Raw genomic sequence first — 19,329 nt, 5'->3', positions numbered from 1 at the left:
TTGTATTCATTTCAGAGCTTTACTTTTATGCTTTCAGTGACCCATTTTTTGCATGCAGCTCATTAAACTTTTATTTCCCCCTCATATTCTTATTATTCTCCACTACTTTTGCTTTTTTTTTTTCTTTCTCATCATGATAGCTGGGCAGTGTCTCTTCCACAACCTGTTTTTCAAAGAGAATTGGGCAGTTTTTGTCCATCTGTTACAGAACTGAGAGCCATGCACTGCGAATGCTATTCAAAATAAATCTTTCTGAGGAGTGAAACAGCTTTCATGTTTTTTGTTTCCGCCCCTGCACACAGTGGGTGAGGAAGGAGAGACTTGGAGAAGGGGAGAATAATGAACCGCCAACATGAGGCTGGTAGTTCGATGAGTGCACATGATGAATGACCGTGGGGAGGGAGTAAAGGACCAGAGCACAAGCACAGCCATTTGTTACTCCGCTGTCACAAATGTATTTTTAATGAATCTGCACCTCTGACTCCTCTGCAGAGCACTGCTGTTCCTTAAGGCCAGTGTGACCCCAATATTTCCAGGGAAGTGAACAAACCCACTTTTACGCTGGCTGTGCAATGTAAATAGCCTTCTCCTTCTGTTTGCTGAGGCCATCAGTCTACTTCCTCATTATTATCCATACGTACCTGCACCGAGAATAGGGGCCACCCTAGCTTTCTGTGCCCCTGGCAGCTGTGGAGAAATTTCACCTTGAATTACTGTTTTGTGCTAAGATGCAGATCTATTAGCAGTGCAAATGCTGCTATATATACACCACAATCGGCGGAACAACGTGGGGAAATGCTGTTTCCGGTAATTAGAATGGAGATAAGAAATTTGGTCAATTTATTATTTATCTCCTTAATTTACAAAACGTTTAAATGATTTTAGCATGTTTGTTTGTTTATGGGTATGTTTGTTTATGACTATATGGTAATATACAGGGGCTGAAATCAGGGATCAAATTGGCAAAGATGTCATTTGACAAGGAACCAAATTAGAACTGGCAATCTAGAGGGTCTATAGTTTAGGAACGCCCAGCCTGTTCGGGGATCACCCCAAACGGGCTGGGTGATGATGTCATTGGGGAGATAGATGTCTGGGGTTCCCTCCTAGATTTGTTGCGATTATCTGTGGAAAACAATTGATTAATGGATCAAAAATCACCGTACAAAACAATTGCTGTACTATATAGCAATTTTCTGGCACACTATAAAGTTGGTAAGATGTCAAAGTTGAGATTTTAGACACTGGAACAAAAAGAGAGCTCACTATATAGTATACTGCAAAATATAGTGTTTGACGTGTGAGTTTGAAAACAGTGCTAGTTCTGCAGTAGCTTTTTAAAGATGCATCATTTGAATCCATTTGTGTTGAGCAGGCAGAAATCTAAAACATGCACAGTGAAATGGGGCTACATTTTATTTAAGACTGCTGATGAATCATCAAACACCGAGATGTGTGAAACACGTGAGAGGGAGATCAAATAGATTTCACACAGAATATTGTGATAACTTGATCAGCAGGATGATAGAAGGTAAAAATGATGTGGGAAAAAAAATAAAACTTGTTCTATCTATGTGTAACGTTTTCAGTCACACTATTAAACTTTTCCATGTAGCAACTGCATGCCAAAAAGTGTCAACATGTTGCTTTATTTTAAAGGACTGCAGGGCATGATTCAAATGACGTCTCTAATATGCCCTCAAATATTCCACAATCAACATACATTTTCATTTGCAATAATGTGCAGTCACAGGTTTTCCAACAGTCTTTTGAGGAAACTAAACTGGCCTGTCATACGTGATTTATCACAACCCATCATAAAAGTGACTTATGCAATGAATACATTGTGCAAAAAGCAAACCCATACAACTGTACTTTTCACATTGTTAACATTTTAGAAATACAACATGAAAACATAATCCTGAGAGGTCAGAATTTAGTCTATCTCTCTCTCCTTCAATAAGGTGGTTCATTACACTAAATAAAGCAATTTTCTGCAGTGCTGTTATCTTTGCTTTCGATGAACAAAGAAGAGTGTCAACATTGGATTCAAACAACTGAGTTTCCGGCCTTCATGTATATCCAGTTAGCGTCAATCCAAGAGCTCACCTTGGAGCTGTTGACAGCTCGCTGCAGAGAAAATGTCATGTACTGCTCTATATGTCAGCAGGCGAGGACATCATATACCATCCTGGGCTTGTTATGGCTGAATTAAGGCATGCTGTTCCACTGGAGAAGGGACCGGGTTCAGAAAAGAAATGACATGGTGTTTACGAAGGAATGTCATTTTTGCTGGACGTCTCCACAGGACCCCGCTGCCTGCCGGCTCGACTGCTCTTCACAGAAATCTCTGCTGGCTCCAGCATCAGGTTGCGGCTGTTCTTGTTTCTTGTTTCTTGATCTGTGACATAACTCTGCTTGTCGCTGACAAAAATAAAAACATATTATAAATAATTACTTAAAATCCCAACATATACAATATTCTCAATAATCCATACTTTAAACAATCATTTAAAAGCTAAATACCAAATATAAAATTAAAACAAGCCCAGTCCAAATAACTGGTTCAAAGAACCCCAAAAAATGGCTAACTTTTCTTTCAATATATCTACTTTATCTTTTAATTTGAAAGAAATCACTTTACAAAGTAGAACAATTTTTGTCTCTACAAATTTTATCTGCAAATTGAAAAACTACATCTCCAACAAGTTTAGGTCAGAACCTGTCTTGACTGTCCTTTGGCACTGTGCTGTCCTCATAGATTTTCAGCATCGTTTCGGTGCGATCATCAAGATGCTCCTTAGGCTCCTGAAACCTAAAAATAAATCAATACATTTATACATAGCCATTAGAACAACAGATCATTTATTCTACACCTCACTGTAAAATAGACTAAGACTGTTAAAACCTTAAATCAATGCAACATGCAGAAATAGACATAATTTGTTGGATTTACTATAAACCAGAAGCAGACACTTGCATGTGCAATGCAAAAATTAGAGAAAAAATAATATATAAAGTAACTAACTTACATTATTTATCTACTTTTTTTTCAACAAAATAAATGCTGGTAAAAACATCCAGTCATTGTGACATAATGAGCATAGTAACAACCTTTACCGCACCTGGGCTCGAGCCTCTCTTTGACTTTAGCGATGGACAAGATGTAAGGGCTGATCTGTCTGGCGATAGTGGTTAAGTAAGAGTTCTCCTGTTTCAGCTGCATCAGGTCATATAGCTGAGCTACAGTTCAGAGAAGAATTAAGGCAGGTTTTACACAGCAAAAGAAAGAGAAGTAATTAGGGACAAATGTGAATTTGTGTTGTCACTGCTGGACAAAAACCTTCATAGATCTCCTGCTCGTTATTCACCATCTGCAAAGTTTCATCCCAGATCTGTGAAGAAAAGAACAAATTTACGTTAATGGATTCATTGTGTACTGGAAACAACTGGCATGGTTGGCAAATTTAATGTGAAGGACAGAAACACATTAAAGTCAAACAAACGTTCTACCGTTTATATTTTAAATAGAAATAATTTACACAACTTTGTAGTAATAATCTAGAACTTTCTGCCTTGACCATGCCTGGAATCTGGTGCTTTAGAAGATTTTATTACCAATTTAAACAATTTATTTAACAAAACTTTTTTTTATAGAAACATGAGTTCTGACAATATAATTTTTTTCAGTTTCATTATTCTGTGAATAGAGCCCGTGCAAATGGGGATCTTTTTCATGTTTCTGTTGTGTGGGTTCCCTTACAATTTAATTTAATATTAAAATAAAAAATCATTACACATTATTTCAGGGATAACAACAGGAATTCAGCAAAGTGTTTGCATTTAACATTTTTGAAATGTCAATGCCATAAGAACAAAGTTCAAACTCCATTAAAGCGCCGGTCTTTCTGCACTCACCTCTTCAAACATAACTCTCATGGTTTCCACAGTGGAGTACTCAGCAGCAATCTGATTGTCAATATTCAGGGATCTGTCCAAGATCTCTCCCATTTTATCTGTGTTGATGATGGAATGGTGCTTGGTCAGGTCTCTGTGCATCTCCTGAACCTGGTCCTTCAGATTCTGAATCTCTGTCTGCAGAGTCTAGAACCACAGACACACACAGACACAGGTACAAAACATTCCCTTAACATGATGAATGTAAAGCTTTCTGCTTTGGTGCATCTGAATATGAAAACTTTGTTACTGTTTCAAAAGTTTAAGGTAAATCTTAAGGAATTAAAGTTGCTGACTCTCATTTGATCCCAGATTTTTTTAAAGTCAGCATTTTTGATTATTGTGTAAATTTAGCTTCCTTTTAAGATAACTAAAGTATTTTTGAAATGAAGTGCAGTGTTGCATTTTCCAAAAAACATTTATTATACAAGAGTTCTCAGACCACAATAACAGCTGTCACAATCAAAACATTTTTCTCTCTGCTTGTGACACAAGTCTTTGACAACACGGCTGACAACATTGTCTCGATAGTGAACATTATGCTTAAATTTCTTGTTTCACAATACAGAATTAGCTTCTGGAAAACAAACTGAGAATGAATCTTCTGAATGTTACTTTTATCTAAGAAATCAGATTTCTTATAATAAGAAATCAGAAACACACAATTGGCTGGTGTGCTTCCGATCACTGTTCTGCTGCACAAGCCAAACTTACTACAGCTTAGAGCTGTAAACTGATAGCTGGATATTCTCTTGCAAGACTTTGGGGATTAGAGCAGAATTCATGGTTGAATCTTGGTGTAAGTTGACCAGGTCCTGAAGCAGGACATTTTATTAATCCAGCTTTAGTAAATTTTCTTTTGAGATTTGAGTTCACCCTCTTCACTCACCCGGTAGGAGTTCTCGTAGTTGCGGCAGTGCTCAGTGAAGGGGGTTTCCCTGCCCTCAGCCAGGAGAACCTTAGTGCAAATATTCCTGTGAGATGTCGGCTTTCGCCCAAACCCCGAGCCCACCGGCATCTCACTGAGAGACGGGGAGTGGCAGGGTAACGAGAGAGGGGACTGGAGCCTGCAGAGAGCACATAACACCCACTACAGGCCCTCGCTTCTCATTTAAACATTTACTTTGGTCCTGTAATGTGCATCCGAGCACCTCTTATTTAAATACAAGTGCAATTTGATCTATGATATCAAGCCTCTCTCATTCTGTCAACATCAGTGAAGCAACATCATATCATCTTGTTCAGTCAATAAGTCACAAAGCTTTGTTACATTTTTACATTTTCAGTCTTGTCTCGATAGGGAGCTTATAAGTTAGGTTGAAAGGTAACAGTGGGATGTCTCAGGCATTGAGATGAATACTAGTTATACTAATATTTGTAAGATTGTGATGTTAGGCCACTGATATAATATAAGATTTTGAGAATCCAAGTACACCCTTCAAAAAAGCAGTGAATCTACAATTCTAAAAAAAAAATAAAAATCATACAGTCCAAATGGAGGGTAAAAATGTATATTAAAGTACAACAAAACTAAAACAAACGAAACAGCTACCTGGTGCTAACTATGCAGTATCACTACTGATTTCACTAGAAACACAGAGACCAGAGTACACAGGCGGCTACACAGATTCTAAGATCTGACGTGAAAACTGTAGTTTTCTTGGGCTCCATGTCAGCTGACTTGCTGGCCATTTCCTCACAATCTTCTAAACATTTATGTGTAGCAGACAATCAAAATGCAAGCAAAAATTGACATCTCATTTTCATAAACAGGTTTGCAATATTTCAATTTGGTAATAAAAAGTCAATATCACCCAGATTCCAAACAACTTACAGCTATAAGAATGACAAATTCAGGTCTGGCTTCAACACTTTCACAGTGACTATTAACGTTGAAAGAAGCGTGAATCTGCAGTAGCTGGAAGTGCTTCTGTTTTATATTTAATATCCACAGAGGATCCGGGTTTTATTACAGATGAAAATTATAACAGCAGTAAAGCAGCATCAGTTACAAAAATGTACCAGCTTGCAGCACTTCCCTGATCTTTAGAGGGAAGTTATGACAAAAATACAGTCAGCAAGCAGGCTTTCCATCATCAACCCCTGCCTGGTTTGCATCAAGCATTGCTGTCTGTGGGGAAGATGCTTTAAGATATGAATTTTAAATGCATAAAGGACAGAGGCAAAACCCTTCAAAAAAGTATTTATGAGAAGGCAGAAGGCTGCGGTGTAGTAGTTAAACTGCCACATACTAAGGAAAATCCATTCCCCCTTTCATCTGTCAATTCTATAATCTATTCATTGCATTTGCAAATTAATCAAAAAAGTGGTGAGTGGAAATGAAAGATTTGATCTATGATGAGATTATGCCCTCAAAACAAACTCAAACAAATCTCTACTTCATTCTTTAACTATTATCTTGCCAAATGTGTATTGAGGAGATGTTTAAAGCTCGTGTATGTGTCGCTTGTCATGCACATCATTAGTTCAAATAATCAAAAAGTGATAAAATAAACAAGTACTTACCTCCAATCCATTAGGCTCCTGTGCCTCCAGTTTCCCTGTCCGGAACTAATGCAGTGACAGACCTGTTTAAAACATATATCCTCCTCTCACTGTCACACAAGTCATCCCCCACACACCCAGACTATGTCCTCACAGCAGTGACGCCAATTTAAAACCTTTCCTGTGCTAAAGCTGTGACATCAACAGTGCAACCGCTCCTGAGTGCCAACGTGCAGCTGAATCCTAGACAGTTCTGTGAAATTATGATAAAAATAGTCTCAGGCGGCCGGACACCAATCCCTGTCAAGTTTGGGTCTTGCACTTGCGGGGCGTTAAACATGTTGGAAAGAAACGTTGTCAGTATGCTGGCATTAGAGGATAGGCTTAAGGACCTGTGAATAGTTAAGAGACACTGATGTGGAAAAAGCATTTGTGTTTGTCTGTGATGGGCACAAAAACAAGGAACGAGTTATAACTACTTTTGATTTCAAGAATTTTTTTAATGAACATCTGAGCCGGAAAGTATCAGTATGTTTTAAATAATCTCTGTCCATGATCTATACATGCAAGCATACATCCATTCACCACCTGAACGTTGTCTGGTCACAACAAGTCCACAGCTTTCTAATTTGGGAATGCTCTCCCAATCAATGCCCCCCCATTTAACAAGGTGAATTACGCAAACATATCAGAGTACAAAGCTTACAGAGAGGCAGACAAAATAACTGGCATAGCGGGATTCAGCATGGCGCCTCCTTTCCGCTGCATCTGCACTTGCAAACCATTTGGGGATTGTAAAACTTGGAAGCTTTACATGTGTGAATTTTCTGCCCAGATTATTGTCTTTCTCGAAAGAAACTAAAGGATGCCAATGACACAAACTGCTATGCAGACAATTGGCAGAAGAAAACACTGCGAAAGTATTTAAGGGAGAAGATATTACCTTGTTACGACACTTGTGGAACCAGCAACAGAAGGAGGACGGCGGGATACTATCTGGAGCAGAGGCTCCAGACAACGAGCAAACTCACTCCTATACTCAGTATTGATCTAAACAAGCACAAAGTCAAAATAAGTTAGTCAGTCACAACAAATACTTCAAAAGAACAGGGAAATGCCAAAAATTAACACATAACAGAAAATGGCAGTATTTCAATTGTAGAGCAATGTGTGAAGCATAAAAGGTTTTATAAAATTCTATAGTTTAGAAACAATGTCTATTATTCACAGAAAATAATACCTCACAGCTCAGGGCACATATTTTTTGCGTAATGTAATAGGAAACATTGTTTTTCACAGTTTGAAATTCAGTTTGGCAAAACAAAATTACTATATTTTCTGTAATTTGTTCATGGAAGTGTTCAATGTCCTTAATTTTTTTTCTTTCAATTTGCTTGCACCATTTGCTTTATTTTTGCACTGGATTCACAACTCAGATTGCACTAATTACAAGCAGATGCAAGCTTTATTTTTGCACAAAGTCACAGTTGACTTTGTTTTATAGTCAAACACAGATAAGAGTTGAATGAAAAAATGGCTGAACTTTTTCATTTTCATAACTCCAGGTTCAGACCTGATGAACTTGATCTTTGTTCTGAAAGCTTTATAACTTTCAGAACATCTGAAAGGTGGAATTCCACCAGCAAAGTGATTTTCAATCAATAAGCAATGCCTTAGATTTTAAGAATGTGTGGAATAATGCAACCCTTTGACAGATTAAAAAAAACATAGGTTACATTTAAAATGTATGAAACTAAAAAAAGAAACACTTCTGGACCATCACACTGTTTTAATTTTGCTCAGTTTATAAAAATAATTTCTTTGATTTCTTTTTAGCACTGTGGCTGTGTGCACACATGACACATGACAGAGAATTTCAGCAGTCAGTATTTTCCCGCACAATCTACATTTTGCAAAATGCTTTCATCTTTGAAAATTATCTTTGAGGATGTGCAACTATCCCTTCTGGCTGTAATTTATTATCTATATGTATGGATGGACTTCCTCTAAATGCATGCATAATGCTGGCATAAGTTACAGCTGTTTGTGTTTTGGTCCTCCCCAAAGTGATCACATCTTAATCCTGTCTGCATGTTGGCCCTAAGCAAAACCAGTCATTACAAATGTCTATTTTAAGTTTTCAAACCTGAATTTGCACACACATTTAGCACACACAAATTTCTAATTGAATCTACACCTTATATTAGTTGGTTGGCATTTCAGTGGTGCTGAGCTAAAAAGAAAAAAAAGGTCAAACTGCATTGTTAAGGAGACAAATATCAATTGTTTAAAAAGTCAGTGTGCCAGCATTTTCAATGCATTTTAGCTCTAGATGAATGCCTTGTACTCACTTTGCTGCTTTGCACTGGCCGCAGTCGATGAGGGAGTTTCACAATCCTCTTCAGCCTCTCCATGAGTTGCTGTGCAAGCAAGAACATCCTGGTTTGATTCAAGTGACCTGCTTCACCTCAATGAGGAGTTATGGACAGCCTCCATTTAAAAGCCAATTCAATCCAACAAATACAGTAACCTTTCTCTTGACAATTTTTGTTTTCAGAGTTGTTTGGTGAGAAAGCAAAGATCATTTATTAAAACAAAGCACTGTATCTATCTTTTTGTCTTTTCTCATTTTCTTATTAGTCTGTTCTCCATTTCTCCAAGTCATTGTTGTTTTGAACTTCTCTGTTTTCTGTATAATTTTAAAATTTTACATAATTATACATAGCTCATTATAACTTGCTATTGGTGTGTTGCTACATTTTTACATTTTGCATCGTTCTGACGAAGTGACCACTTCAGTTGTTAATTACAATACTTACATATCCCATATCCAGAAACTCATATTTGTTGGCTGAGCTGAGAAAAGCTGAGCAGGTGACCAGATGGACCTAAAAACATCAGAAGAAGAAACAAAAAGTATTAAAGTCTACAGAAATTAAAGAGCCATTGAAAAAGAAATAACATTTCCATAAATAATAACTCAAGGCTTGGACATCTAGCTCTGGTTTCCAGAGTCATTAACTGTTTGAGTTATTAAATGTCAGCCTAACAAGTGTTTGCTTACGTTTACTAAATTCTGATTTGTGTCATGTTTCTGTATTGATCCCCCATCCAAAGTAAATAATGAGTTGTCTTTCCAATAGTGGTAAAATTTTGACATCATCATTGGTATCAAGTTGTGATCTTGTCCTCACCTGAAGTGTTGGAAGTAGAGCAGTGAGGTGAGACAGTTGCTCCTTTAATGCTTTCTCCTTCTCCTCATGCTGACTGCAAACACACACCACACACACACACACACACACACACGCCCATCCGTACACCCCAGTATGTAAGACAACACCTTCAAACTTGTGCATGCCACAGTACCCAGAGGATTCAGCTCAGGAGGTGCAACCACAAACAACACACTCAGTATTTCCAGGAGTTAATCTATCTGTCTTCTCCTGTAACAAACACACAGATGCAGACACACAAAGCATGACATAAATAGCCTTTAACATCCTTCTGGGAACACAAACCACTGGATGGTTTCCAGGCAATAGAGAGAGAGCACAAGATGGATTTAGACAGAGATGCACTTTGCCGGATCTCAAAACTGTTTTCATTCAGTCACACACACTTACCCACAATAAACAGCAAATTCCATAAACAGCAAATTCCTGGTGGTGTTACTTTTAAGATTATGCTTTGGATTCACTCATTAGAGATGACAATTTGCAGGTCTTTTAAGAATGGCCAGGATACATAAAGCACCTGATATTAGTATGTGTGAGTAATAAATCCAATTATATCTTAAAAAGTAATCTAACCTACTGAACTAGTCAGATTTAAACTTTAAAGATCATTCATTCAAACTTTAAATGAGTCTCTATGGCAGTTTAGAAGGCAAGTTTTCAATGCCTAACGCTGTCTGGCATAATGTAAGTGATATTTTTGCCAAATTGTCTGAAATGAGGAAACACAAACAGACTATAATGCCTGCAGGCTGCCTCAGGTTTCCTGACATAGTTGGTTTATTAATCTTTTGCATTTTGTAAGTAAAAATGCTCTTCATGTAGCTTCACATTCAGTTATTATCTTCACACAAGTTCTAAATATCATTGTTAAAATTACAGCATATTTCTACAGAAGTGATTTTAACTCAGCATTCCACTTATTAAACATGGAAATTATCCAGGAAAATGTGTTTGATGCAGAGCAGATTATTCTGGGAAAAACAAGGTGCTATTCATCATCTTTGAAGTCATTACAACAAAGTGTAACAATAAAAAACATAAACTCAACTCAACTCCTGAGAGTAATACAATAACAATATGATACACAATTGTGGCAAAAAATAGACATATATCTAGACAATGCTCATCTTTACAGATATTTATTTTACCTCTGAGCTGCTTTCAGCAGAGTCTTTTTCCTCTCTGCTAGCCTTTCCTGTCAAATGAGAAGAGAAAAAAATCCCCCATTATCCTCACAATGATGTGAAAATGGCCTTGAGCTCTGCAGTACCTAATAAATTCTCAAGAATGTGAAAGAAAATTGTTTAAATTGTACAGTGTAGTTCCCTGTTCTCTTGGATTGTTAAAAAAAAGCTGTGTTTTCTAACATTTAGATTAATAGAGACATCCAGTGGCCAAGTAGCGCTAATGGAACCAGAGGGAGCCAGATGGAGGACATGGAAATTGTAAATGACTAAAATGATGGCATATTTGAATCTTGTGTTTTGAAGAAAGATGAGAAATCACTGTGCAGGTTATTATGCCCACAGAAAAAACTGGAATAGGATTTACATCTGAAAAGAGGGAGTAGTTTTACCTCTTATTACCTTTAGGCCATGGGTAGTTATCATGTTAGGAAGGTTCAAGTAGGATGTGTATTTTAAGAGGATGTTCACTCAGTTTCATAGCTTAAAAAAAACAATGGTGAAAGAAACATTGTTTTTAACATGAGAGTAGCATAGCTAGAAACTGTACTCGAGTCATGTTACTTCAAAATAAACCTTTAAAATACTTAAATAGAAGACAAAATGTACAGTAAAATTATTCAAGGTATTAATTTTCCCAAAGTTACTCAATAATTTCTATCAATGTATCATGTAATTTAATCTTTTGTGGTTTTATTTACAAAACCAAGTTCTTCAGCTGCTTCAAAACAGTTTTGTGTCATACTTTTTTATTTAGGTCTTTCTCTGAACTCAGCTGATTTCAGATTTCGCAATATTAAAACAAATATTTTGTGATTTCTATAAACACATAAATCCCCCCAAATATGTATGCCAGGATACCATTAATATAATTGACCAGGATATACATAAATAGAGTTTATATTGATAGTTTCAGGAAACAAAGAGGAGAACAATAAAGGGAAGAACAATATAAAGAAATAGACCTGCAAACTGTTGAACAGACTACAAATTGCACTTTCTTCATCCTCCACATTCAGACGCACTTCCCCGATCATTGCCCTCAGCAGATGGATTGCTTCTCCGGTTGAGGTCTGCAGCTCCTTCACCACCTGCAGTTAAAAGACAAGGTCACTGTGAACTAATGAAATTAGTGAGTTAATGAAGGCAATCTAAGCTTCATAAAAATCACTTGTATTGAAAAACAAAATGAACGAAAATTAGAAAACACACCAGCTAGACATTATTTTATTACAACTGTTAAAAGTTAAAATATTTCACAACACAACATGTTGCTGTCTGCATCATAAATTTGTAAAAGAACAGACATGAGTTGCTCACCAGCACAGCTTGGTCCAACATCTCACAACCCTGCGCATAAGCTGTTTCAATGTCGATGCAGTGAGTTCGACTCTCCCTGCAAAAAGGTAGTCAATTCAAAACAAAGCAAAACTGCCTGCACCAATTCACAACAGAGGAACAAAAGGATAACAATCATAATATGAATTTACTCACACTTGCATGTCTCTGAAACATTTGATGCAAAGCATTGATTTATTCTCTGTTGAGAAAAGGATGTAGGGCTCCTCATGGAGAGCTGCAGAGAGAAATCTGTTTTAACTACTGCATGGACAAAAGTCAAGATTTGCAAGAAACTGCAGGGTTCTGAATAAAAATGTTATTCGTGAATGAAACTCTTAATTTACTTTTACACTGACAGACATTTGTTGTAACACATTTAAACAACAAGTTTGGGACCACTTTAAAAAATAACCAACCATTTTGCCCGAGAATATGGTTAACATGAAGCAGGAAATCTATCCAGAGCCCAGGAGGGTGCACAGCTCTCTGGCTCGTTAGTCTATAATTACTGTGGAGTAAATTACAGGTGGCACTCACAGCATTTTCTGTGTTTGGCTTTGGTGCGTTTGGCCAATGACACAATCTCGTGGTGGGAAAACATTCTGGCTTTGTGTGTCAGCTCTCGGCAGGTGGTACAAAGTGGCTGGCTGCAAGTGTTACAGTAGTACATCAGACCTGTGTCCTGTGTACACATGAGAAGGCAAAAAATGGAGACAAATAATTATTCATATTAAGAGATCAAAGTTCAAATTTGATTAGGAGAACATGACTAAATGTTACAAATAAAATATCTAAGAACTAGGTGATTTTCTGTAATAATTTAGAACGTGATACTTTTTGAATTACAACAAAACTACAAACTAATTGTTCGTGGCTTTTGTCTTAATGTTCATGAACTGATGCAAACGAAATGCTGTACCTTTTTGTTACTTTCTTGGTCACAGTTGGCACAAAGCACCGTCTCCTCAACATCTGCGTTGTTGTCCACAAGGAACTTCAGCAGACGATCCTCTGGTGGGAGGGCATTATTTCCTTTAATCATTGAGTGGTATCTAGAGAAAGCAAATAGTCATACATCTTATAACTCTTAAGAGAAAAAATGTCATTCATTGGAAAGTTGTTGTTATTTGTTTACATTATTCATTTTCAGTGTATAAGAATTTATTTTTAATGTTTTTTTTCTGACAGCACAGTTAATTTGAATGCAAAACCCATTGGAGTAAGAATTTCTAATAATTCTCATTGGATGAATGTTCATCAAGACAAGTAAGACATTATATTCATCTTTTGCTATTTATTTTTGGGAGGTTTTTATATATTTGAAAATTGAAAAGTCAAATTAAAAAACAATAATTTAGGGAATGCATTTTGTATGATGAAAGCAAGAAAACTCTCCTTGATATGAAGAAACCACTTGAAAAATAAATAAATGAAAAGAAAATGGATACTGTATAAAAATCATATAAAGATGAAAATCTACAAAGCTGTGTCAGTTTTACAAAATATTTAAAAAGGAAGTTGTTCATTGTGAAGCAGTTTCAAAACAATACTAGAGGGGGCAGCAGAGACTTCCGAAATTAGATGTTCACCGAATAAGACAATCCGGAAGTCGGTTTGTGTCAAACGAATCAAGCGTGTTCTCAACGGTGTGTCATCTAGAAAGTTCTGGCAAGTGAAATCTTTTACCAGTAAATGACAGCGTGTAAGTTTTCACTGTGATAGGATTATATCCGGCGTTTAAGATGTCTCTTATTTCCGAGGAAAATGTTCGCGGTGGGAACATTTTTAGGGAGCTTAGTGCGGACGACGAAGAGTGGCAGCCCACCGAGATAGAGAGCTTGTGTATGAACTGCTACCAAAACGGCACGACCCGCATGCTCCTCACTAAAATCCCCTTCTTCAAAGAAATCATCGTCAGCTCCTTCAGCTGTGCTCACTGCGGCTGGTCCAACACCGAGATCCAGTCTGCGGGCCGAATCCAGGACCAGGGGGTCTGTTACACGCTCAAAGTCAAAACGAAGCAGGATTTGAACCGGGAGGTTGTGAAGGCGGACTGTGCGGTCACCAAGATCCCTGAGCTGGATTTCGAAATACCTCCTTTTACCCAGAAAGGTTCGCTTTCTACTATCGAGGGGTTGTTGGACCGAGCAGTAGCCGGGCTGGAGCAGGACCAGCCTGCCAGACGGGCTGCCGAACCGCAGGTGGCGGAGAAAATAGACGAGTTCATCCAGAAGCTGAAGAAGCTCAAAGATGTTGAACACGAATTCACGCTGGTGATTGAGGATCCATCGGGGAACAGTTTTGTGGAAAATCCTCTGGCGCCTCAAAAGGACGAGGCTCTGACAGTGACCCGGTTCAAGAGGACCGCCCAGCAGGACCAGCAGCTGGGAATACGGCCTGATGATGACCAGGTAGAGGAGCATTCAGGGAACGACCTGGAAGCTATGAGAGGAGAGGTCCTGGTGTTCCCCACAAACTGCCCGGAGTGCAACGCGCCCGCCTCCACCAATATGAAGCTGGTCCAGATCCCCCACTTCAAGGAGGTCATCATCATGGCCACCAACTGTGACAGCTGTGGCCACCGGACCAACGAGGTCAAATCCGGTGGAGCTACAGAGCCGCTTGGCACCAGGATCACACTGCACGTCACTGACGCTTCAGACATGACCAGAGACGTGCTCAAGTCAGAGACCTGCTCTGTCCTCATCCCGGAGCTGGAGTTTGAACTGGGAATGGCAGCTCTGGGTGGGAAGTTCACCACGCTGGAGGGGCTGCTGCAAGACATTAAGGACCTGACTGTCTCCAAAAACCCCTTTCATCTGTGGTGACAGCAGCTCCACTGACCGGGTGGAGAAGCTAAAGGAGTTTGGGGAGAAGATAGAGAAGATCCTGGCAGGAGAAATGAAAGTACACATCGTCCTGGACGATGCAGCTGGGAACAGCTACATGCAGAATGTGTACGCTCCAGAGGCGGACCCTGAGATGACAGTAGAGAAGTACACTCGCACATTCGATCAGAATGAAGAGTTGGGCCTAAATGACATGAAGACTGAAAATTATCAAGAAGAAAACTGAACTGAACTCAAATACTGGAATGAACTGATAATTGGAAATGTCTGCACAGACCCAGTGTTACATTGCATCCATATTTCCTCTCATTTTCATGTTTTATTTTAAAAACTGGGTGAATTATTGCTTTCAAAAAGCCTTATCTTAACTTAAACAATTCTAAGTTGTTGAAATGTGTAATAATTAAACAGTTCATATAAAGAAAACCTGATTTGTAAAAACACAAATGCTTGTGGTTAATAAAGATAAATGTCAACTCAAAGCTGTGCATTCCTGTGGCATTCCAGAAGATGGCGCTGTTTTACTGTGAATTCAAAGAAGATTTAGCTTTCAGAAGACCTCACACTGTGAGACAAATTAATCTTTTTATGCACCCCAGAGTGTGCCTTAATCTAAATAACATTACGTAAATTGATGTGATGCTGGCTCTGTTCATGTTTGGCAGACAATTATGGTTAATATAAAGGTTTACATCTAGAATTAAATTTAAATGCTCATTTTCTTTACATATTTGCTTCTGATAGCCAGCATGTACATTGCACTGAATAGGGCTTTTTATGTTTAAATACTTTAATGTGCGGGTTACTTGGGAAGGTTTAGTGGAATAGCTGGCAGTGTTTTCTTAACCTTATAATTTCTTGCTGCCATTCATAAATGTAAAATATAAAAATAATGGAAGTAAAAAAAAAACTTTTGCTGCTAGAGAGCAAACTCTTTTTTTCCAGAGCAAGAATTTGTGCATAAAAATAGTGCTGTACAAGATGTGTAGACTGCATCACAATACAAATGTTTGCTATTACCAAAGCATGACTAGATGTAAAATTTGGTTGCCTCATTTTATTAAAACTGTGGTCGACTTCTAATGTCTTTGGCCAGGCAGAGGGACTTTAACTGTTCAATGTCCACCTGAGTGACTCAGGAAGGTGGTAGAGGCAATAATGGAAAAGAATAGTTTAAAAAATTAAGCATAATTGCAGTCAATCTCACAATATTTGTCATGTTTTTCTAAGATAATGCAGCTCTAACTGAAAATGTAATTAAATACTTATATCTGAAAAACTGATGAATCAAAAACCTTGTTTAAAGCAAGACCAGTAAGCACCAAAGGACCTAACATCATGTTAAAATTGGATTTACCAGCTAATGTATCTATTTTTCGCCACATTAACCACTCTTATTAAATTGAAATAGTCCAAAATCTGCTTCATTTTGATTCAGTTACACTGGTGCAATTGTTCCCAACACTCTGCTGAACATGTTTAATCTCGTTTTCATTACTGGGCTTCCACTAATAGAGAAGTGAATTGCTAGAATACCTGGCTCTTGAGTGAGCAGCTGCTGTGGCAGGAAAAAGATGAAAATAGAAGCTGGCATTCAGTATTCTAAGAACAAAAAACAGTGCACACTGATTTGATGCCTGTGGGGTTGTTGTTCCTAACATACTGATACTTCTATGTTCTGTGGATAACATATCTTCTATTGATATTACTTGGGCTTGTGCTGACTAACTCCACACAGGTGAAAATTCAACAATTAGCATCTCCAACAACAAAACCACCACAATGAAATGTGTTGTCCTGGAATACAACATCACATAGGTGGGAAAAAAGTGTAACTATCCATCTACAGCACAGGTGTCAAACTCCAGTCCTCAAGGGCCGGTGTCCCGCAACTTTTAGATATGTCTCTGCTGCACCACACCTGAATAGAATAATTGGGTCATTAGCAGGACTCAGGAAAACTGATCTACACAAGGAGGAGGTAATTAAGCCATTTCATTCCAGTGTTTTGTACCTGTGGCACATCTAAAAACTGCAGGACAGTGGCCCTTGAGGACTGGAGTTTGACACCCCTGATCTACAGTTTCCCCAGAAAGGCTATTTGAATAAGAGTTTGATGTGGTTGAATTTTCACAAGTAAAATTTTTTTAGACTAAAATTGTTTTTGTTCAGATCTATATCTGCTATTTTGAACTGTGATTCCAGTTTTTCAATATAAAACAATCTTGCCAGTCTGATCTAATATTGACAATCGCTTCTATCAGAGAAAACTGATATGACTGAGCTGAAGGTGACTGTGTGCCACAATTTCTCCCTATACAAGGAATGAAACAGGTTGCTGTGGTATCATGTGACTGCTTTTGATTATCCCAAGCTGATGGCACTGCTGCCAAATACCAGTATGCTTTGTTAGCTATGTGACCAGGCTTAATGGAACGTTTAGCCCCTTTCAGTGTTGGAGCCAAAAGCTAAATAAGAGAGTGGGGTGACCCTGCAGCTGCTTCAGCCACTCTGACCTACCCAAACCTGGACATGATTTAGGTCACAATAGTCTCTAAATAATAACATAATTTGTTGGGAGGCTCTTTATGCCTGAAGGTAAAACTAGACAACTGTTCATAGCTTAATCAGGGGTGTCCAAAGTGGGTCCTGGAGGGTCGGCATCCTGCATGTTTTAGTTCTCTCCCTGGTGGTAGAAACAGCCTTCTCAGCATGTCAGTGTTCTCCTGAGGCCTCTAATGAGCCATCATTTGATCCAGGTGCATTAATCCAGGGAGAGAACTAAAACACGCAGGATAGCCGGCCCTCCAGGACCCACTTTGGACACCCCTGGCTTAAATCAATAGGTATGGACCTATTGATTTAAGGTCCAATGCAACTTGTCAGAGGTTGTAATGCCAAATAAATGTGTCTATATACTACCAAAAACATCTCTTCTTGACCTTGGACTCAATGTTTTCACTTTATTTAAGGATTTGTGGTTTACCATCATATGTCACATTGTGGCTCCGGTATGCAGTGCAAGCCTCATAGTCTAAACCAGGGGTGGGCAACTCCAGGCCTCGAGGGCCGGTCTCCTGCAACTTTTAGATGCATCTCTACTTCAACACACCTGAGTCAAATAATGAGGTCATTAGCAGAACTCTGGAGAACTTGACTGCACTTAGGAGGTGATTCAACTATTGGATTCAAGTGTGTTGGACCAGGGAGACATCTATGAGTTGCAGGACACCGGCCCTCGAGGACCAGGATTGCCCACCCCTGGTCTAAACAGAGCACGACCAACTGCAAAGTTTCATCTCTTACCCACAGAGGGGGCAGCTGAGGCGGCAGTCATTGGTCCGACCTCGTAGGCAGCGGGCGCAGAAGATATGGTAGCAATCCAGTATACATGGGGACTTATACTGCTCATGGCACAAGTGACACACCAGGGGGTGGACGTTAGCACAGTCCACCTCAAACAGGTTGCCCACATTGGAGAAGATCCCTCCTGCCATCTGAAGACAGAACAGGTGAATAATGACAAACAAAGAGAGTAGGATGGCTTAAATCACTTCATCACTTGAAATAAAACATATGTGCTGTGGTGTTAAGTAACAGTCCAAATATTTCAGTCATTTTAAGAGAGGCTAAGCTGTCAGACATAGCAAGCACATAGATACAACAAGCTGGAAATTAGTTGAAGTAAACATGCACAACTTTTTACTCTTACCGCTCAACCATGTTAAGTGAACAGAGATTTGGTAACCACATAAAATATACACAACACCAGAGTTATTGTCAATAACATCAAGACAAGACTTACTGTAAATGTAGCAGGCTTGTCTGCAGAAAGAACAGAGAGCCACTGTCTTACTTTTCAGTGGTGCTTGCTATCAGCTACCCCCAGCAGGAATGACAGCAATGCAGAAACTCTTCAATAGTCGGCTGATGGGGTCTGTCCACCAGGCAGCTGACAACTCTCACCTCGTGCCAGCCCCTCAATGTTGCCAAAGTTCAAAAGGGACATTTAATATTCTTGCTGCTGTCTGTGAGTGCAGTTGTCTAGATTACAAAGCTATTCTGACATTGCAACTCGTGCTGCAGAAGAGTGAAAAGAGACTAAACAAATGTATTTTTTCACATTACCAGTAACTATAAATTATGTAATTTACTAATTGTATTTTTAGTTTTACTTTTCTCTTTTGTGTAAAATTCTTCTGAAACATATTTTAATGGTTTCTGTGCTATACAAAGCCAGATTACATCAGCACAACC

General features: G+C 38.6%; 2 protein-coding genes across 5 annotated transcripts; one reads left to right on the top strand and one right to left on the bottom strand.

The window, feature by feature from the left end:
- Window positions 1-1,398: 1,398 nt before the first annotated feature.
- On the bottom strand, window positions 1,399-19,041 carry rnf207a (ring finger protein 207a). Of its 4 annotated transcripts, none has more exons than XM_032549406.1 (19): window positions 18,929-19,041; window positions 18,379-18,569; window positions 13,143-13,275; window positions 12,761-12,905; window positions 12,377-12,458; window positions 12,203-12,278; window positions 11,848-11,973; window positions 10,847-10,893; window positions 9,657-9,729; window positions 9,282-9,350; window positions 8,814-8,882; window positions 7,406-7,512; window positions 6,484-6,528; window positions 4,847-5,024; window positions 3,919-4,104; window positions 3,344-3,395; window positions 3,126-3,243; window positions 2,723-2,815; window positions 1,399-2,424 (listed from the first exon to the last, which is right to left on the bottom strand). In XM_032549406.1, exons 2-19 carry the CDS (start codon window positions 18,567-18,569, stop codon window positions 2,271-2,273), a joined length of 1,944 nt encoding a protein of 647 aa, XP_032405297.1. In that variant the 5' UTR covers window positions 18,929-19,041; the 3' UTR covers window positions 1,399-2,270. The 4 variants fall into 4 exon arrangements, with proteins under 4 accessions (XP_032405297.1, XP_032405296.1, XP_032405298.1 ...); XM_032549405.1 differs by having other exon boundaries at window positions 18,878-18,992; XM_032549408.1 differs by having other exon boundaries at window positions 2,397-2,424; window positions 3,115-3,243; window positions 18,878-18,993.
- zpr1 (ZPR1 zinc finger) lies at window positions 13,848-15,554 on the top strand. The gene is given in 2 exon segments (XM_032549409.1): window positions 13,848-15,045; window positions 15,047-15,554. Coding segments are annotated over 2 exon segments (1,332 nt in total). The 5' UTR covers window positions 13,848-13,965; the 3' UTR covers window positions 15,299-15,554.
- Window positions 19,042-19,329: the final 288 nt, after the last annotated feature.

Source organism: Xiphophorus hellerii, chromosome 20, assembly GCF_003331165.1.
Source record: "Xiphophorus hellerii strain 12219 chromosome 20, Xiphophorus_hellerii-4.1, whole genome shotgun sequence".
In the NCBI taxonomy this organism is placed as follows: domain Eukaryota; kingdom Metazoa; phylum Chordata; class Actinopteri; order Cyprinodontiformes; family Poeciliidae; genus Xiphophorus; species Xiphophorus hellerii.
This window is presented reverse-complemented; position numbering and strand designations above follow the sequence as displayed.